The sequence below is a fragment of the Erythrolamprus reginae genome, chromosome 4 (genome assembly GCF_031021105.1).
Source record: "Erythrolamprus reginae isolate rEryReg1 chromosome 4, rEryReg1.hap1, whole genome shotgun sequence".
Classification (NCBI taxonomy): Eukaryota; Metazoa; Chordata; class Lepidosauria; order Squamata; family Dipsadidae; genus Erythrolamprus; species Erythrolamprus reginae.
The window spans coordinates 97552498-97572751 of NC_091953.1; the positions used below are offsets into that span (position 1 = coordinate 97552498).

At 38.6% G+C, this 20254-nt stretch overlaps 1 protein-coding gene and 1 long non-coding RNA gene across 2 annotated transcripts in view; one reads left to right on the plus strand and one right to left on the minus strand.

Moving 5' to 3' along the window:
* Nucleotides 1-12473, plus strand: part of LOC139166860 (uncharacterized) — a 27055-nt gene extending 14582 nt beyond the window's left edge. Inside the window, exons 3-4 of the long non-coding RNA XR_011559049.1 lie at nucleotides 5495-5683; nucleotides 12234-12473. This is a non-coding gene — a long non-coding RNA (uncharacterized lncRNA). The remainder of the gene's footprint in view (nucleotides 1-5494; nucleotides 5684-12233) is intronic.
* CHST10 (carbohydrate sulfotransferase 10) lies at nucleotides 138-18686 on the minus strand. Its single transcript, XM_070751022.1, has 6 exons — nucleotides 17982-18686; nucleotides 12298-12433; nucleotides 11161-11258; nucleotides 7437-7671; nucleotides 5479-5584; nucleotides 138-3262 (listed from the first exon to the last, which is right to left on the minus strand). Exons 2-6 carry the CDS (start codon nucleotides 12395-12397, stop codon nucleotides 2725-2727), a joined length of 1077 nt encoding a protein of 358 aa, XP_070607123.1. The 5' UTR covers nucleotides 12398-12433; nucleotides 17982-18686; the 3' UTR covers nucleotides 138-2724.
* Nucleotides 18687-20254: the final 1568 nt, after the last annotated feature.

The window sequence follows — 20254 nt, forward strand, 5'->3', positions numbered from 1 at the left end:
AGTGATGTCGAGTGACAAGGGATGCCATCCATAAACCAACTATGATATGCATCTTTCTCATTCTTGAGACAGAGAAATATGCTATTTTGAAAGTTCCCCGCATCTTTTATGAACTAAAAAGTCACCAGAAAAAATAATTTGCAGCATAAATATAATCACCTGTATTTTATTTCATATTTATTTTGAGAACAGAGACATGGCTCAGTATACATTATTCTGGGCAATTCACTTCTTTAATTAGATCTAGTTTTAAGGCCTTAATTTAGTACACATTTCTCATATTATTTCATTTTAATTCAGCAGAGAAATAACTTGATCAGCTCATTAATCCTGATATAAACATATTTTCTCCTACCACGTCATATAAAAATAACTTTAACCTTACCATGTCAGATATTTATTAATATTCTTTCTTTAGAAGGACAAGATTTAAGTTATGTTGTTTTTTTCTTGCTAATTGTAAGGACAGCTTCATATAGAATAATTTTTATAGAGAGGTTACTTTTGTAAAGGAAAGCTGTAAGTACATACAAAGGTGGCAGTATGTACACACAAGCTTTCCACTCAAGCACATAACAATATGTAATTTTCCTACACAGAACAGGTATCTGTGAGGAAAAAAGTCTACATTAAAAATATCCCATAATGCATAAATTTAAACCATTCTACACATTACAAAATAAAAATAGCAGTAATCTACTTGGGGGTTATTTTATATGCTTTCTCTAATCACAGAGGAAGTGCTAATTTATTGTGATTAAAGGCACCAGGCTAGGAACCAGGAGTTCTAATCCTGCCTTCGGCGTGAAAGCAACTCTCACCCCTAGCTAGGAAACCACTAGCAAAGAGAAACCACTCCTGAAAAATGTTGCCAAAGACTTCTCCATCTAATCACCATGAGTCCAGACTAACTTGAAGGCACCCAATCCCCCTCTCCAGATTTGCTACAGTTGAGATGGAAAGATTGTAAAATCTAAAGGTTGTTAATAAATATAATACTGTCTATAAGCCCAGGTATTCCACCTCACCAAATCTGCTGTATAAGACTTGGGGGAATACTTACTGTATGCCTTACTTACTATATGCCTTGTTTAGAAAGTACCAAGCAGTTGTACAAACCTACCCCTGCTCATCCACTGTTACATTATAAATTAGACTACCTTTGTTTCTATATTGTGTAGAATGGCTCAGTTTTTAGGAATCTTTCTGAAATTAGCCCTCTCTAGCAGTCTTTATTTCACAGAAAGGAAGAGTTTTGGCACTGATTTTTTTTAAAATTTATAAATACAAAAGTTCTTAAGAATTTTAGTTAGTTTAATAGAATTTCTCTTCATTTCCACCATTCTAACCAAGGTCATTAAGACCTTATTACAGCATGTAAAGTATTGCTCCAAATTTATTTTTTACGTACTGCTAACTAAAGTTTAACTGGTTTGTTCCTCCTGAAAACCCAAGGGAACAAAGGCATCAATTTTAAGATTTTATTGCTGGTGAACTTAAAAGATTTCTTCAACCAACAGAAATAACACACACGTATTATGCCTTTACAATCCTGGGCATTTACATTTTATATTAATATTTTCATTGTTATGCACACAGACATCAATAGTTTGGATTAAGCTGGCTGTTTATTCACTGATAATTTTATATGGCAAATTCTGCTGTGAAAGTGTAAAAAGAAACTCATTTGGAAAAAAAATGACTATTTTAGGGGAAGGATAATTTATTCATTTTATGAACCTGAAATAAACAAACCCAGTGATCAGTTGTGAAAGCTCCACATAAACTATTGGGCATAGGAATGGAATTATGCCTCATTATGAGTATGATGCAACGTGGTACCAATAGGCACCTGCTTCTCAATTTTGTAATCTGTTTTATAATATCAAGATTTGAGAGATCAAAAATTACTTACATAACATATTACATATGAAATAAATATACAGTACTTTATGGGAACTTGCTGCCTCATCTATATGTATGGTTTTTTATGAAACTAAGAAATCCCAAAAATAAGATGCTAGGTTTCAATAGAACATTGATCTCATTCATTGTGGCAACTTTATAATAGCACCTCTGTGGGGTAGGATTAAAAGACCATATCAAAATGTGTAGACCTAATGATCCCGGTAAATTACACAGTCAATGCTATACTGGTTTTTATTTAAGGTTATAAAGCAAATGAAGAATCATTTGTAGTGTTCTCTAAAATTTCTTCAATGGGATCCATAGCTTATCTGGCAAAAGATTTTTCACCTCATAACAACTCAAGAGTTTACAAATTAAAACCGATTAAGATTGATTCCATGGTAGGATCTGGAATCTTTTCTTTAAGTTATACAGTACTTACCAATCTGTTTGGTCTCCATGGATTTGTAAAACCATTGACATAAGTGTTAATCTGCTGCTCTTTCTAAATGTTTTGTTTTGTATTCATATCAAGCTTCTTTACAGATTACTGGTCCATCCATTCTCTATTGGCTAAGGAAAAAAGGAATGTCTGACATTTACTATCTTAGTACTTTTTGCACTGCTTTATCGCAGTGTCATGTAGTAATATTTTTTAAGTGACTAATTGGCAGTCCTTCGTGGCTCCTTTGCAAATATTCAACAAATGCAAAGAACGTTTGGAAAAATCTAGATATATTGCAATAATAGGAGCCTCAGTTACACAGTATATGTTTACAGTTAAGATTTAGATTCATTTGCCAGAATTTCTAGATACTAGTTTAGTAGAAAATCTGGTTCTTGATAGCCAAAAAGGTTAAAATCTCCTTCAAAGCGGGCATAAAGGCGCTTTATGTCTCTCTTGCTTATGCCTGAAAAATAGTGTTCCACTTTTGTTTTGTTATATATCGTTATGCCTGGAGGAATTGTAGGATAAGATACCAGATGATCAATTCCTGCTTCCTTTAAGATGAATGGTGCATCTTCCTCCAAAGTTTCATGATGTCCAATTACACTATATGTTATTTCACAGGGGGCACATAGTTCAACATAGGTTACCCAATGAATTATATGATCTCCAAATTGTATATCTAACCATCGATGATTTGGATCACCAAGGTAACGCACGAAGTCTTCAAACTGCAGTCCTTTAGTCTCAGTACGATTCTTTCTATATTTTCGAATAATTCCAGGAGCAATTTCATGTCTATACCAAGGTTCAAATCTAGGATTGTGGACAAATTTATCTTTAAATGCAGAAATAAGCCTTTCAAAAGGATCTCTTACGATGAAGAACTTGAAATAAAGTTTCAATCTGAATGGAAAACACAAGCAAAAGTAATTGTGGATAGTATTTTGAAATTTACTAAAAATTCTGTTTACAACAGTGCTGACTTGCTCATATTCCTCTCTTAATGACATAGTAACAAATGGTGTGCAATTGAGGCATCACATAATAAGAAACTTTATAAACAGGTTAGATGCACTATTTTTAAAGAATATTTTTATTTTGCTGTTAAGCATTATTACACACTAAGAAATCTGCAAAAATTAAATCTTTGCTTCCAGTTATATTTATCTAATGACCAAATAGTATTATAGAACAGATAGTCCTCCCTTGTTGAGATAATTGGGGTTGGCAACTCATGACCATGTTGACTTAATAAGCACAGTTGCAGCAGTTCCAATTGCTATCATTCAATGATTCCCACGTGGTTACAGCATCCCATAGCCATTTGCAGCTTCCTGCCAGGTATCTATTGGTACTAAATGCAGAATGTTTAAATTATTACAATACTATCCTTTTCTTCTCAATAAATCTTGTTTAAAGAGAGCTCATTGAGAATATTGTTTGGAAAGAATCAAGGCACTGTTTGGCCACTGTTAGGCAATGGCCAAAGAACCTGACAGGAATCTGTCAGTAGGATTTACTCAACGTTGTCTGTCTTGTAAATCTGTTCCAAGAAATGCACAATCAACTTCAATCGCTGAACAGAAATCTGTTCATTTAATGTGGAATGCACTTGCTAAAATGTCTGGCTGGTTTTTTTTAAAGGAAAAAAATAAAAATAAGAGTTGAAATGAAATCAAATTATACAAATAGTCCTTAAAAGTCTATTTAAAAAGATGACAATGTCAACATATATTTTTTCTTCTTGTCCTACTCCTAGGACTACACAGGTAATCCCTTCTTACCTGTGACTGCCTCATTTAGCCACTATTTGCAATTATGACAGTGATGAAGAAATAACTATGATCAGTCCTCACATCTTGCTAGTCCTAATTGTAGCAACTAAATAAAGAATTCCTATACTCAAATTATTTTTTCAGTGTTATATCTTATTTTTAAAGATGCAAATGCTATCAAGGTCACTTATAAATACCATTTGTTATCAAGATTAAGAATTATTATTTTAAAAAATTGAAGTAATAACTATAAGCATTACTTTGTAAAGGTCTCTGTTTTTGTGTGTAGTGAGAGTCAGCTCTGTCCTTGTGATTTCTTAAAAATCCCAAAGCAATACAGTGTTCCCTCGATTTTCGCGGGTTCAAACTTCGCGGATAGCCTATACCACGGTTTTTCAAAAAATATTAATTAAAAAATACTTCGTGGTTTTTTTCTATACCAGTTTTTCCCGCCCGATGACATCATACGTCATCGCCAAACTAATAATTTTTGCAAATAAATAACAAAAAAAATAATTATTGTTAATAAATAATTATGTTTATAAATATCAGGATCACTAAGTGTCTTATTCAATGGTGAGTACCAGTAATAATGGTGAGTAAATGGTTGTTAAGGGAATTGGAAATGGTAATTTAGGGGTTTAAAGTGTTAAGGGAAGGCTTGTGATACTGTCCATAGCCAAAAATGGTGTATTTACTTCCGCATCTCTACTTCGCGGAAATTCGACTTTCGCGGGCGGTCTCGGAACGCATCCCCTGCGGAAATCGAGGGAACACTGTACTTTACATCCATACTCTCTCTTCTAAAACCAAGCAAACTGGTCTTTACCACAATTTTAATGCTTTTTATATAACTGTGAGTGTATACAGTGACAACATAGATCATCATCCAAAGCTATAATACAGGTAATTCCAGATTTATAATAGTACGTAATTTACATTCAGATACTTGACAAGTGGTTTCATATTTATGACGGTTGTGGTGTCTTGGAACCATACAATCAATCCCCTTTGCAACCATCTGACAAGTAATGGGGAAGCCAGAGTCGGTTAATAACTCTTACTAACTTAACAACTGCAATGATTCACTTAACAGCTCTGGCAAGAAAAATTGTAAAATGGGACAAAACTCACTTAACAAATTTCTCACTTAGCAACATAAATTCTGGGTTCAAATTGTGGTTGTAAGTCAAGGACTACCTCTAAACATTTTCTGATTATCACCTCTATTTAAGAGTAAGGGAATGGGCAGCCCATTTAAATAATCATAAACTGCACCAATTATCAAAAATGAGATTTTCATAATGGAAGGAATTTTCAAAGACACATTAAAATACAACTTACCTTTTTTTAATTTCAGAATCACTGAAGGAAGATAAGCGTGGAAGACCATTCTTCTCATGGTCATGCACAATGTTTTCAGGGATCTCGTCAATGGAAGGAAAAGCTCCTGAGAAAATAAGTTAGAATTTGCTCTTCAGTCCATTCCCATTATGATCTACATCAATAGTGGCTGTCATGATTTATTTATTTGTTATTAAGTAAAAAGGTAAGGACAAATCAGACTTTGGTGACTTCACAAAAATGTCCATCAAGTAGTTTGCTACTGTCTACTTATGGAATACTTTTCTACTTTACTGTCCAGTCTCCATGCCCTGATATTAAGTTTCTCATCTTCCTACAATATAGGTCTGAACCCTAAATTGCTTTTTAAAAAAATGGAAAGCTCAATTAATTTTTTTCATTACAATCTAGGGTTTCTATTCAAAGACTCCTGGAGTCTGCATCCTGGAATAATTAATCCCTTTCAGCTGTCAGACGCATGCCAGATTATAACATTCTATGTGTGGAAGATATTTTATCCCAAAGTCTGACCAATTGCTAAATCTGGATGTGCAAACAGCTGGATCCAAAAATACAGTGGGTCAGTCATATTAATTTTTTTTAAATATGGGCAGAAAGCAAGTAGTCAATTCCCTGATTTCATACTACCCAGAGTTATGTGTAACTCTCCATTACAGCCTTTTGCCTGAAAAAGTATAGAAACTGGAATACAAGCACACATATAGTTTAGCATGTTTGGCTTGTCCTTAAGCCAAAATATAATATAGAAATCTACTAGTACAGTAGGATTTTCTTTTCCTTTACTTGTAATAACAGATCTTGTCATCCTATCTGCTCCAAAGGGTCTCCAACATTTAAGAAAAACTCTGAGTGGACCTATATAGGTCCACTGTCAGAAAGAATTCCATCAACGGACCTTAATTACAATATTTTAGTTATAGCCCCCAAAGTCAAATTGTTCAAAGCAATATTATCTTTCACATAATATCCACATGGAATTGAGTGATTTTATAATGTAGTAGAGTTGAATCTGTGTCACTGCCTACTTTGTTTTACATTAAAATCAAAGATGCTAGTAAAATAAAATGTTATTGCTTTGTTTTATAGTGGTTTCTTGGTGTTTGTTATTTTTACAAACCGTTTTATTTTTTTATTATAATTTGCCCTGAACTAAATTACCAAAAATTCAAAATGGATTCAATGAAAATGTAATAACAGATAAAGCATTATCTGTTCTTTCTAAGTAGGATAGGCTGTCAGACTATATCTATATCTATATCTGTCTGTCTGAGGTAGATGTGGTGCTATTGCTTGTGTGATAAAACAGTCTACCAAAAACCCTGTATATACTCCCTAAAGAGGGTGTTAGGTTCAAGTAATAACATTAATTGCTCAATTAAAAAATATGGATATACACATTTGAACTATTGATTTGTATTAATTCCAGCCATGTAAACCATTATTTTCCAGTAAAGATTAATATATGGAAATACGTTGCAAACATTTTTCAAATCATCCTTTTCTTCCTCCCTCATCTCCAAGCTGAATTTTGATCAAATATTATGACGTGAAGAATCCTGGGATCTTGAGAGCTTTAAATTAAACCTTTAAATTAAACCTTTAAATTTATGGTGCCTGTGATATCTTAGTTGTTTAATTTTAAAGGGTTAGCATTATTTCTCCTTTAATAATCCCAGCACAAAATCATTTCACAAAATAACCAGGACAGGAACTTTATATATATAAAGTTCTTTGGGTGGGCAATAACACATCTAAGCAAAGCAGCTAGAACTGGGCTATGATATCTGAAGCAGTTTTCAAGCCAAATATAAAATGCCAAAAATCAAAATGTATTCCACTGAATCATATTTATTTTTATATTTTGCTGTTAGACATTTTTGAAAATTTTTTATGTCTAAGCGAACATACATTCTAGACTTTGAAAGTTAATTAAATACCATTTAAAACAATCAAGACTTTCTTCCACTGAGTATTGCCAACTTTTGGAGTTTGACAGAAGAGAATCTTGTGCTTGTCACATACAAAAATTCGGTCCAAAACAAACTTGGAAACAGTAGTATGGGTGAGGTTTTTCAGAGATGCATCTTGGCAGACATTCCTGAGTAGTTCAAGCCGCTCTATATGGACCAGGCCTTCATGTACAAGGTCTTCAGATAGACCTTTTCCTATTGTCTTGATATAAAAATGGATTGGGATGACAGAAGAGAAGAAGAAAAATTACTTTGCATTTAACATTCAACTCATGCAAGAAAATCTAGCATTTCAAACGTATTTAGTTAGTCCTTGACTTAACATCCATTTATTTACTGACCTTTCAAAATTACAACAGCACCAAAAAAGTGACTTAGGACCATTTTCACATGACCTTTGTAGCATCCTCATGGTCACATGTTTTAGAATTCAGATGCTTGGCAACTGGCATGTATTTATGAGTTGCAGTGTCCCAGGGTCATGTAATCACATTTTGCGATCATCTGACAAGCAAAGTCAATTAGGAAGTCAGATTAATTTAGCAACTGTTACTAACTTAACCACAGCAGTAATTCACTTAACTGTAGCAAAAAAGTTTGCAAAATGAGGCAAAAACTTAGTTAACAATGGAGTTGCTTAGAAATTTTGGGCTCAATTGTGGTTGTGTGTCGAGAACTATCTGTACAAGGTTTCTAAAGGTCAGTATCTCAGTATTACTGTCTTTTGAAACAGCCATTTCTGTCAAGCTGATTCAAAGTAATTAGATTTCAGCAGCAAGGAAACAAAATTTTAGAAATTGACTCTACAAATAAATGGGCAGCACAAGTCAAACAATATTCTAAATGTGCACTAAAATGAATGAATGTTTTTTTCTGATTATAGAAAGAAAAAGGAAGATGGTTTTCACTTTACTGATTAAAAATAAAAAATTATGCAAAAATGTTGCACAGTGGTCATGTTTAAATTTTTAAATGTAAATGAAAACCTGAAGTATAATTTACAGACTTAGAGAACTTCTAAATGTGTTTAAAAAGCTGCTACAGAAAGTGGTACTCCAGATTATTGTTATAATCTGTTATTATGTTCAACAGATTCCTAGATAAGCATGCTTAAAAATGTATCCCCAAATATATACCAAAATATAAAACATTGTTTTAAAATATGAATATAACCCAATAATGTAACAAAATTCATTTATTTAATTAATAAAATAATACCAAAATAGTTTTTAAAACTAAAACTCTTCAATTATGGGACAATAAATCAGGGGAAAATTGCTTTTGAACAGAAGGCAGTACAGATGGTTACAGTGGTGCTTTGCTCATCAATCTCTATACTATTCGGCTGACCGATTCTAAGAGCAATTTACAATCTAACACAATGAAATATGACATAGAGAACGCTGCAACCATACCATTCTTCATATTGGGTGGAACTAATCTCCAAGAGTGGGATGACACCGTCCCTTCAACCAATGAGGGCTAAGTCTGTCAAACTGTACATCTTCGTCCTCCTGCCTTAATTCCTCCTCTTTGACTCAGTCTTCGGCCTGAACAAAACACATGTTTCTCGTTCCCTTTTAGAGGAGTTTTTTTCCCATTGATCATCTAGTTTGAACTAGATTTGAACTAGTTCTCCCCAGCTGACTGGCTTGACATTGGAGTCGCTGGGTGGAGCGCGGTGAGCATTCTCCCCATTTGCCAAGCAGAGGGCCATTGACAATGTAGCTGCATAAATCCGCAGGGAAGCTCCGTGTTCCATCATTTCATGGACGAGGCCAGGACCCTGGATCTTTGGGCAGAATGCCACCTTCTGTCGCTTTCGGTACAGCACATCTCCAGGGTGGCCAATGTGACTGCGGATTGATTCAGCTGCACCACCATAGACCAGGCGGAGTGGAGCTTCCATACTCCAAGCCCTGGTGAGTTGCTTTGGTCTTCCCATCATGGATCTTGCCACCCCAGAGAACATCAAGCTGCCTAGATATTTCATGCGATTCCAGACCCAGGGTGTGGAGGGAGTGGATATTCTCCATTGCAACTGGCCTTCTAATCTGCTGCATGCATTTCCCCCTCTGTCACTCCTCCCCAAGGTCATCAGGAAGGTCTTGGAGGAGTGGGCTGAAGTCCTGCTCCTTGGTCCCCGCTGGCCCAGGAGAGCCTGGTTTGTGGACCTCAAAGCTCTGTCAGTCTGCCAGCCCTGAAGAATTCCACTGATAGTGTCATCGCTCTGACAGGGGTCATCCTTGGTGGTATCAACTGACTTTCTGGTGCTTGAGCAGGGCCCTCTAAGGCACCGTAATGTTTGCAACATTATCATTCGGACTCTCCAGGCCATCCATAAAACAAATTTATTCGGTCACTTGGAAAAATGTTTGCTCCTGGTGTTCATAGGAGGGCTATTCTCCAGTTGATCTGTCCATCATCAACCTCCTCGAATTCTTGCATGATTGGACTTAACAAGGGCCTTTCCCCCAAGATGCTTTGCTGTCAGGTGGCGGCGCTCTCTTCTGTTTAGTCCTGTGGTTCTCTGGACTCCTTATCGCACCATTTCCTGTTGCGCAGGTTCTTGAAAGGGACTGTAAATTTGTGTCCTCCTGTCATCCATTGGTACTTGACCTGAGACCTCTCAAAATTCTGCTATCGCTGACAGGTGCCCCCTATGAACCCTTGAAGAATACTTCACTCCACCTCCTTACTTTTAAGGTGGCATTCCTAGTGGCAATTATCTCCACTCATAGAATCTCTGAGTTTGCTGCTTTGTCTGTTAGGGGGGAATCTGTATATTTCATTCTGATTGGGTAATCCTCCAACTGGACCCCACATTTGTCCTGAAAATAAACTCTTATTTTCAAAACCCAGGAAATTGTCTTGTTCAATTTTGTCCCCATCAATCACACTCTTTGGAGAGACAGTGACACACGCTTGATGTTAGAAGGGCCCTGAAGTTCTACCTCAAACGCACCTCTCTCTTTTCAGCTCACTTCCTTGGGACAAAAGGCATCCTCCACCACCATGGGGCATTGGCTGTGTAGCGTGATAGCAAAGGCTTATGACATGCAGTCCTTGCCATGACTGACCAGGGTGATGGTGACTCCACACGCAGGGCTGTGATGGCTGCGTGTTCCACTCAAGCATCCATCAAGCAGGTCTGCTGGGCAGCCACTTGGGCTTCCCCAACTCCCTTTATCCGCCACTACAAAACTGATGTTTTTGTGTCAGCTGAGGCAGTGTTTGGTCACAGAGTTCTCCAATTCATGGTGCCACAGACTGGGTCAGCCAGCCAGACTTAGCCCTCCCAATGAACAGACTGCTTTGGTATGTCCCACTCTTGGAGGTTAGCTCCACCCACTATGGAGAAGGGCCATTGGTCTTACCTGATACACATCTGGCAAGGTACAGTTAACTTCCAATCCTGCACAAAGTTAGACTAGTCTGGCTTTCAGGACATCAAATTGTTATCTTATTTGTTTTTGACCTTGGGTCCTTCATGCTGAGTCTCGTCATTCATCAAAGGAGGAGGGATTAAGGCAGGAGGACCAAGGTATACAATTTGACTGATTCAGTCCTCATTGGATGATAGGACGGTGGCATTCCATTCTTGGAGGTTAGCTCCACCCTACAAGAAGAGGAATATCAGGTAAGACCAACACTCCTTTATTTAACTTTTCTACCAGTCCCTTTTATATACCTGAAACTGTCCCGGCAGGCTCTTCTCTTTTGTTACATGACCTTTTTCTACTTCATTTACAGTTGTTGGTATTACTGGCTCTTGCTTGGCACCATGAACTAGATGAAGAAAACAGATTAACTGAAGAAAAGTGAACTTTTTCCCCTTTGTACTGCATAAACAATTTGATCACAATTATATAATTATAATTAATTACACTCAATCAGGCTATAATTCTAGAATACAAATTATTTAAAAAATAACAAATTTCATGATTTAGAAAACCTTAGTGTAATGAATTATGTAAGCCAGATTCTCCAAACTTGTCACCTTCATGCATTGAGACAATACAGTACTCCCCATCTTCTCTGACGGTTATGTTTGTGTGTTGTTTCTTAAACCAAGCTGAAAAGATATAATTTTTACCACAAGGACTGAATTTTAGACTAGGGAGGAGCATAAAAAAAGGAAATCTCACAAAATTATGAAAGTGTTGCAAAGTTGATTGCAAGATGCTAACTTGGTATAGTGTTTCTAATGAATTAAGACCATTCTGCTTGTCTGTGAAAGAGAACAGCGATAGAATTATTTATTTATTTATTAATTATTTGGATTTGTATGCCGCCCCTCTCCGAAGACTCGTTTCATTAGAATTATCTAATGAAACTAAGCAAAAGCCTTCCCTATAGGACAAGACATAAGTGATTTTAACGTCTATGCGCAAGTATTATAGGTTAAATTGAAAAGGAACAATAACAAAATGCTCAGATATATCAAAATCAGTATCTGTACCTTTCCATATAAAATTAAAATTCTATTAAATCTTTTTTTCACTTTCACTTTCCTAGATAGTGTTCAATGTTGAAAGAAATAAGGAATAATTGTAACTTTCAACATTTAGGCATTTGTCAGAAACAAAGACAGAAAAAGCCAAGAAAAATTGGGAATCACCTGCATTAAATATTTCACTATTACAACTCACAGGCAAGCTGCATAATCATTTAGGTTTATTTTAAAGTCAACATAATGAAAATATGAATAAGAAAAAATGGATAAGAAAAAACAAAACTAGATCTGTTTGATTTCTCTCACAGTTTTGGACACAAAAATTGTTCAGCAATTACTTGCATTAATAAGAATACAGTTGGATCAACTTACCATCAGGATCTTTGAAGGTCAATGTGATGAACTTGCTAGCAACCATGAACATGAATATTACCCAGAAGCATGCAGCTAACAGCAGCCACCGGTGGTACATGATGTCAGATATGAGCCATGTAACTTCTGTTAGTTTCTGTTTTTTTTAAATCACAAAAATAAATGATAATAATGTGTACCCTTTCATTTTATGTCTCTACAAATAACAAAAGATATCTGAAATACAGAATACACTAGTGAGGGGTCTAACAGCACAGCCTTTAAATCAGGGGTGAAATGCTCTCCACCCCTCCGGATTTCGCCAAAGATTTCTGTGCATGTGCAGAGAGTAAAAGAACCCAAATGGTGGCATCCAAGTGGGTGGGCCAAGCGCTGCCGTTGCTACTGGCTGTCCGACCATCGGCAGGCCTATCTGAACTGGGAGCGTTTCACCCTGCTTTAAATGTAATATTATTTTTTGCTGAAAAGAAATCCATTTAGTTGCCCTAAATTTCAGTATGCTCTCATCTACATAGAGAATTAAAGAAATGCTCCTATATAACAAAGTAAAGTTTGAATGGGAGGTGGGGGGAACAGCTTACATATTTTAATGTATTTTTGCATGGACACAAGAAAAATGAGGTACCCTTTCATTATTATTAGTTTATTGTGTAACCATTCAGATTTAGCAATATTATTTGCTATCCTGAACATATTTGAGTTAGTTAATTTTAAAAATGAGAGTTTAGTTTATTTTTAACTATGCTGGAGAGGTTTTAGCAATAATATCAAAGGTTATAGAATTAGACTTCAAGTGCTACTGAGCTCAGTAAACAAGCGTAGTTGATAAGGTATCTTGACATAATAATAATAATCCACTAAACCTATTTAATTTTCTCAAAATTAAAAGATAATTTTGCAATTAATTTCAAAACTTTCTTCCCATTATCAGGTAATTTTGTTAATACATATAGATGTGCTGTGTTTCTAGAAAGGAATCTATCTTCTTATGAATAAATCAGTTTTTAATGAGTCCTATCAACACTGCTGTCTGCACCGTGCTCAGTCACAACAGATTTGTAAAAGACAACAGCACATAATTTAATTGCCAGAATTAAGAAGCCCAATTACTATGCAATCATATATTACTCCGAATAAGCTCAATGGGACTCTGCTCAATTAAGTGTATATACAACAGCATACTCCCTCTTTAGCAACATAACGTCACAATGCAGTTGAAAATTCTCATATATTATTATATGTAATCTATAACAGAATATACAGTATTTTACTATAGGTGGATTAACTTTTGTTTTTTCACATAAAACCTCCAAAACTGCTTAAACACTTAATGTATTTGGTAGAAGCTACAGAACTTTTTGGGGAAATTGTGTACATTTCTTTGCAGTGCCTGTATATTACCCACTGCTTTTGTCCTCAAGCACCCTAATCCTTGGCTCTTTCAGGTGATGGAAGATGGCTTATATGGGTTGATTATTTTTCACAAAGGTCCCAATGTATGGGAAAAGACCAGGGACAGGAATTAGTTCCGGATGCTTCCAGACCAGCCAGGCTCAGGCACTAAGTAGTTGGTGTTCAGACTTGACCAGAACTGCTCAGCTGTGCCAGGGTAGCTGCCTCAGAAAATGCAGCACGCCTGAAATAAAGCAGGGAGGAAGATGGGGACTGAAAGAATTGGAGTGAAGCCAACACAGATCTCTGAGATAGGCAGTTTAGTTCATTTACTTATTTGATTCTTTTTCTCTTTCTTTCTTTCTTTCTTTCTTTCTTTCTTTCAATGATTAATTTATTTGCACCTCTGGATAGCTGGGTATTAAAAATATTAAAATTTTTAAAAGACAAAATATTTCTAAAACAATAAAAATGGAAATTACAATCAAAAATAAAATTATACTTAAAAGATGGGGATGGAGGGAAAAGGATGCACAGCGGGAGGTGGGGTTCACAACCACAACCAGTGTGATGCTTCCTGTTGGGTCCCCCAGTTCATCTAGAAGTACCAAGTCTTCAGGTTCTTTATGGTTCAAAAGGGTGGGACCTCTCACTGCAGGAGTTCAGAGGTTTGAAAGGGCAAGCGCCACACAGACCCATCTCCTGGAGCCTATCAGCCAGAATTCCTTGTCTGACAGGGCCTGCAGCATGCCGCCTGAGTGCCACAGGTGTGGTGGAGTGCATCTATTACACTGACCTCAGGATAAGACAACATTGAGTACTAGTGTGTATTTTATTAACAATTTGGCTTAATTATGTATATGAATTTTATAAAATAATTACCATTATTTTACTATCCACTGATATTGATTAATCTAACAGAGGCAAGGAAACGACAATTGAAATTAATGTACAGGTAGTTCTCGACTTACGACCACAATGAACTCCAAAATTTATGTTGTTAAAGTGAGACATTTAAGTGAGTTTTATACTATTTTATTATCTTTCTTGTCACAGTTGTTAAGTGAATCACTGCGGTTGATAAGTTAGTAACCCAGTTGTTAAATGAGTCTGGTTTCACCATTGATTTTGCTTGTCAGAAGGTTGCAAAAGGTGATCACATGACCTTGGGATACAGCAATCGTCATAAGTATGAGTCAGTTGCCAAGCATCTGAATTTTGATCACATAATCACAGGGGTGTTACAAAAGTTGATAAGTGTAAAAAATAAGTGTAACTTCGAACTGTTACTAAATAAACTGTTGTAATTCGAGGACTACCTTGACTTATAACTAGCTGCTTCCAGTTTCCAGCAAAAATGTCTCATGACAAACAATAGACTTGCGAATGACTGTGGTGTTTGCTTAATGTGGAATTTGTAATACTGTGTTCAGTTCTGGAGACTTCACCTACAAAAAGATATTGATAAAATTGAACGGGTCCAAAGACGGGCTACAAAAATGGTGGAAGGTCTTAAGCATAAAAATTATCAGGAAAGACCTAATAAACTCAATCTGTATAGTCTGGAGGATGGAAGGGAAAGGGTTAAATAAGGTTCAGGAGGGAAGAGTTTTTAATAGTAAAGTGAACACAAGTACAACACAAGAGGGCACAATCTGAAGTTAGTTGGGGGAAAGATCAGAAGCAACGTGAGAAAATATAATTTTACTGAAACAAACTTCCAGCAGACATGGTTGGTAAATCCACAGTAACTGAATTTAAACATGCCTGGGATAAACATATATCTATCCTAAGATAAAATACAAGAAATAGTACAAGGGCAGATTAGATGGAACATGAGGTCTCTTTCTGCCGCCAATGTTCTGTTTCTATGTAATGTCCATTTCAAAAAAGGCCATAAAATTGGGTTGGTCATATGATGACTCACAATATAACTTTCATGGCTTATGACTGTTAATTGGCAGGCTTCATTATAGTCGTGAGTCAAGGACTACCTGTAAAAAAATTATTAGCTTTGGCCTAAAGTCCAAATTGCATTTTCATATGGAGGGAAATGTTTTGATGTAAAGGAAGAAGTTCTTCTTCACTGCAGAACTTCTAGTTCCTCTCCTGCTCTAGGGACTGAGTAAAGAAAAATTAATATGCTCTCTTCTGCTTTACAGCATGAGGAAATTCCCATGTGGTTCACACCTCAGCGGTCTCAATACCAAATTTTGACAAATGCCTAAATCTATTGGTCTAGCCATCAATCAAAATTTCCCTAGCCCAAAATGGATGCTTTTTCCTGCCAGATAGTGAAGTTTTTAGGCAATGTGGAAAATAAAATAAAACAAATCTATCAATCATTTTTTCTAACTTGTCCTACAGCAAGCCGCCATTAATTTGAAATTTGATTAATTCATTAATAAATAGCTATAACAGTACTCATAAGGGCTATGTAACATATCTAGGTCCCAAGGAAAATGCTTGTTACACACTCATGAGAAAGAACCTAATAAGTCGTAAGTGAGGAATTGGGATTAGACCTAGCACAAGGACCATTAGCAGTAATAATCAATGGAAGAGTCTACTGCTCAATTTTGCCCTCATAACTACTTCTATCTCTTCAGGAATGAGAACTATGTAATATAGTGCTCCCCATTCCTGATGCTTGGAGAATGGCAGACCGATAACAAGGAGGTACTGAAAGCTGCTGAAATCAAGTAGGATCAGAAAGGTCAATTTCCTGTCATACCAGAAATCACTGATACGGAGAATAATGCCTTTTCTATGCTGAGGCCAAAGTGAAATGGGTCCAGATAATCTGCTTCTCCAGGGATATCAAGTTCAAAACCCTGCTGGCTTTGAACTTGAGATCTGCAAGGATCTCAAGCAAAAACTTGCACCCCAGAAAGCTGGAGATTAGATAATTATCCAATACAGTATACTGGAGTTGAGTGAATGCTTCTGAAGGAGGCATACTACTCATTTTTCCCCAAGTTTAACTCCTTCTCTGAAGGATAATAAATCTATTCTGATTCAGCTTTCAATCATCTATCAGGTCTTTATAAACTAGGAGAGTTGTAGACTATAGGTAGCTGAGCTGATACAGGTTAAACAGGCAGTCCTTACTTACTTATTGCCTCATTTAGAGACTATTCAAAATTACAGTGGTGTAAAAAAAAAAACCCAACCCTGCAGCTTTGTGACCAATTCTCACATTTATAATTGTCACTGTGTCCCACAGTCACGATTATTATTTGTGTGCTTCCCAAATGGCTTACAACAAGCAAAATTAATAGAGAATGGGGAAGTAAAATTACAAGTTGTGTGTTGCAATTGTGTCTAACCAAGATTTATGTGTACTACAGAGGACCCTGTACACTTAAGATTCACAGTATCAAACTCATCTCAAGATAACTTTGCAAGATGAGACTATCTTCTTCTCTGGACCCACCTAGTTAGCATCAAGCTAACCAATCTGGGCACTTTACAGCAAATCATTTAATCTGTAATTTCCCCAATATTGAATATGCCCTTTTTCACAATGATAACACACGGCGCATGGGAAACTAAAGATTCCTTTCCTGAGCAATTCAGTTAGTTTTGGGCTTTGGGACTTATGTAAAGTATTTGTAGAAAAGAAAAAATCTGATTGTTAACTATCAGACTCTATTTTATCAGTTTAATGGTTCAATGTAATGTACAAAGCCAGAAAATGGGTCAATTCAATCAGGTAAAAAACAGGGTTTGTCAACTGTCAATTAAGTGTTCCAAAATAATAAACTAGTTTACATTTGGACTGCACATTTTACACACTGCTCAAAAAAATAGAGGGAACACTGAAACAACAGAATATAACTCCAAGTGTGAAATCAAACTGTCCACTATACTGACAATCAATTTCACAGGCTGTTGTGCAAATGGAATAGTTGTGCAAATGAAATATTCAATGAGAATATTTCATTCAGATCTAGGATGTGCTCTTTGAGTGTTCCCTTTATTTTTTTTTAGCAGTATACTATGGCACTTATGTAAGAAATGCACGTAGTTTCTTTAAGGCGCTTTAAATTCAAGAATCAGTTGCGTTCTCTCCGAATCACCAAGGTTTTCGTCTTGCTTAAACCGAGACTGTTGGAACCGAGTCAGAAAACTAGGTTGGGAAAGCAATGTTTTGAGTCCACAGTAGGTAAGCGTGCGACGCAAAGACACCGATGTCGGTGTCAACTGCCCGCTCCCAGGTGACTTTAACAACCTCTCGTTATCCCCGCCACCGGCTCCCGCCGCTGCGTCGCGGAGAGGCCAATACTTACTCCCGAGGACGCGCCAAACGAGCCGACCTCTTTGGGAATCCAAGAGGAACCATTTATCCGTCCAGGGCCGAAGGCCAGCGCTTCTGAGGAGAGAGATACAGGCCTTCGTGCAACACGCCTCTCTTCGGTTACATATTAGCCGGGCTCTGGCCGCCGCCAGGGATGGTGCCGAAAAGCCTCTTTCCCCGGGCCGCAGTTGCTCGGCAACGCAGCGCCGCGTCCGCCTCGTCGTCTCTCTCTTTTTTTTTAATCCTAGGGCCGGCCTGCTTAGCGTTGCCGGCGGCCGAAAGAGCCTCGCTTCAGCCTGACCACGTGAGGACAGCCAAGCTCGGCTGCAAGCTGCATCGCCCTCGCCTCGCTTCCAGCAACATGGCCACCCGCCCGCCCGGGGGTTCCCTTCAGCGCCAGTCGCCCGGCTGCGCTGAACCCGCTGCCTCCATTTCCTCGCAGCGCCCTTCTCTGCGCTGCCTCCCGGGGCGGGCGGCCAGGCAGGCTGGCCCGCTGAGGAGGCGGGGAAGGAAGAGAAAGGCGGGAGCGGGGAGGGGAGACAGAGAGAGAGAGAGAGAGAGAGAAGGCGGCCGCCAACCAGACGGGGCTCTGGGCGGGAGGTGGGAAACGTCTTGGGGTGCCGCGCTGACTCAGCTTGGAAAAGGGCGGGCAAAGCGAGAAGAAAAAAAAGCCGCCGTCCTATTCAGCAGGCCGGAGACAAATCTCGCTTAAGCCGCGGTTTCGTTTGGTGCTGAAGCAAAGGCTGACCAATTAACGAGTCTGCGGAGAGGGGCGGCATACAAATCTAATAAATTATTATTATTATTATTGTTATTGTTATGTCCTGCCCAGGACATAACAATAACAAAAGCAAGCTTGGAGACAAGTTGTTTATTGGGTGAACCCAGGTGACAGTTATTGGTTCATTATCGCTGTTGCAAGGGCGGCAAATGTTATGTTACCCGATTGGTGGTTGCCTCAGCCGGCAGGGGTATATAAAACCTGTCATCAGCTTATGGTTCTGGATTACCTCATGTAACGCCTTTCCGACCTCTTCAATAAAGTACTATTGACCGATACGAGCCTCCAACTATTACAATTATTATTATTATTATTATTATTATTATTATTACACATTGAAGGTTGAAGAGAATATACATGTAGTAAAATATATCAAGGAAAGGATAGAAGAAGAGATATGAGAATAAAATATGTCGATGACGAAAAGAGGGAGAGATATATGAATGTAAGATATAGGCGAGACAATTGGACAGGGGACGGAAGGCACACTAGTGCACTTATGCATGCCCTTTACTGACCTCTTAGGAACCTGGAGAGGTGAATTGTGGATAGTCTAGCGCAGCGTTTCCCAACTAGTGTGCCGCGAGACACGGTCAGGTGTGCCGCGAAGCTCCTAGGGAAGCTCCAGCTGGGCGGGGCACTGCCGGCATAGATCCCTGTGAGCTGGGCGCGGGCAAATTCCAAGCATGGCGCACTCTTTTTCAAGCTAGCGCACAGGAGCCCGCCTTCCCCGCCCAACAGCTGATCTGCCCCTCCCAAGCTGTGGGCGGGGGAGAAACCCCCGGCTTCTCCGGCTCTAGTAGGCTGCAGTCGCGTGCGCCTACCTCCCCTGCGACCTCAGAAGAAGGCAAAACATGGCCTCCTTCCCTGCCAAGCATCAAGGCCACAGAGGAGGCACGGAAACTTTTACAAACATTGGAGCCCGGCTTGGCTCCTACCGCGGAGGTGGCTGCAGCTGTGGCGGAGCCTGCGACTTCTCCTATTCCTCCTCCTCCTCCGGCCGCCGTCCTGCTGTGCTCCTTGTCTGAGCAGTCCCATCGCATGTGTCCCGGCGCCCCTGCCTGGGACCATCCTGTGGATGGTCTTGGGCTTCACAGTCGCTTCCTGGTTCTCTCTCCTCCCACCGCCTGTGTCTCCTGCCGTCGCCTCCCGCCAAGCCGCTGGCCGTTGCCATTGGTTCCTCGAGTGGGAGCTGCCGCTTCCCTCCGGCCAGCCCAGACACGCTGCCGTAGAAAGCACAGAGGTTATTGCCACCGCTTCTGCCTCCACTCAGGGAGCCACCGTGGTCACCGCGCCTTTTCCTCTCGCTCAGCTCAACCACGATGGCTCCCTGAGTGGAGGCAGAGGTGGCGGCAATAACCTCTGCACTTTCTACGGCAGCGTGGCTGGGCTGCCTGGAAGGAAGCGGCAGCTCTGGCCCGAGGAATGAGGCGCTGGCGGTAGACACAGGCGGTGGGAGGAGAGGGAACCAGGAAGCAACCGTA

Excerpts from the sequence above, each read along its gene's own strand:
- CHST10 (XM_070751022.1), bottom strand. The coding sequence starts at position 12,397 with ATGTACCACCGGTGGCTGCTGTTAGCTGCATGCTTCTGGGTAATATTC. Across the intron at positions 11,259-12,297 it reads GACCTTCAAAGATCCTGATG|TTCATGGTGCCAAGCAAGAG; the intron begins GTAAGTTGATCC and ends TTCTTCATCTAG. Across the intron at positions 7,672-11,160 it reads GCCTGCCGGGACAGTTTCAG|ACAATAGGAAAAGGTCTATC; the intron begins GTATATAAAAGG and ends TTTTATATCAAG.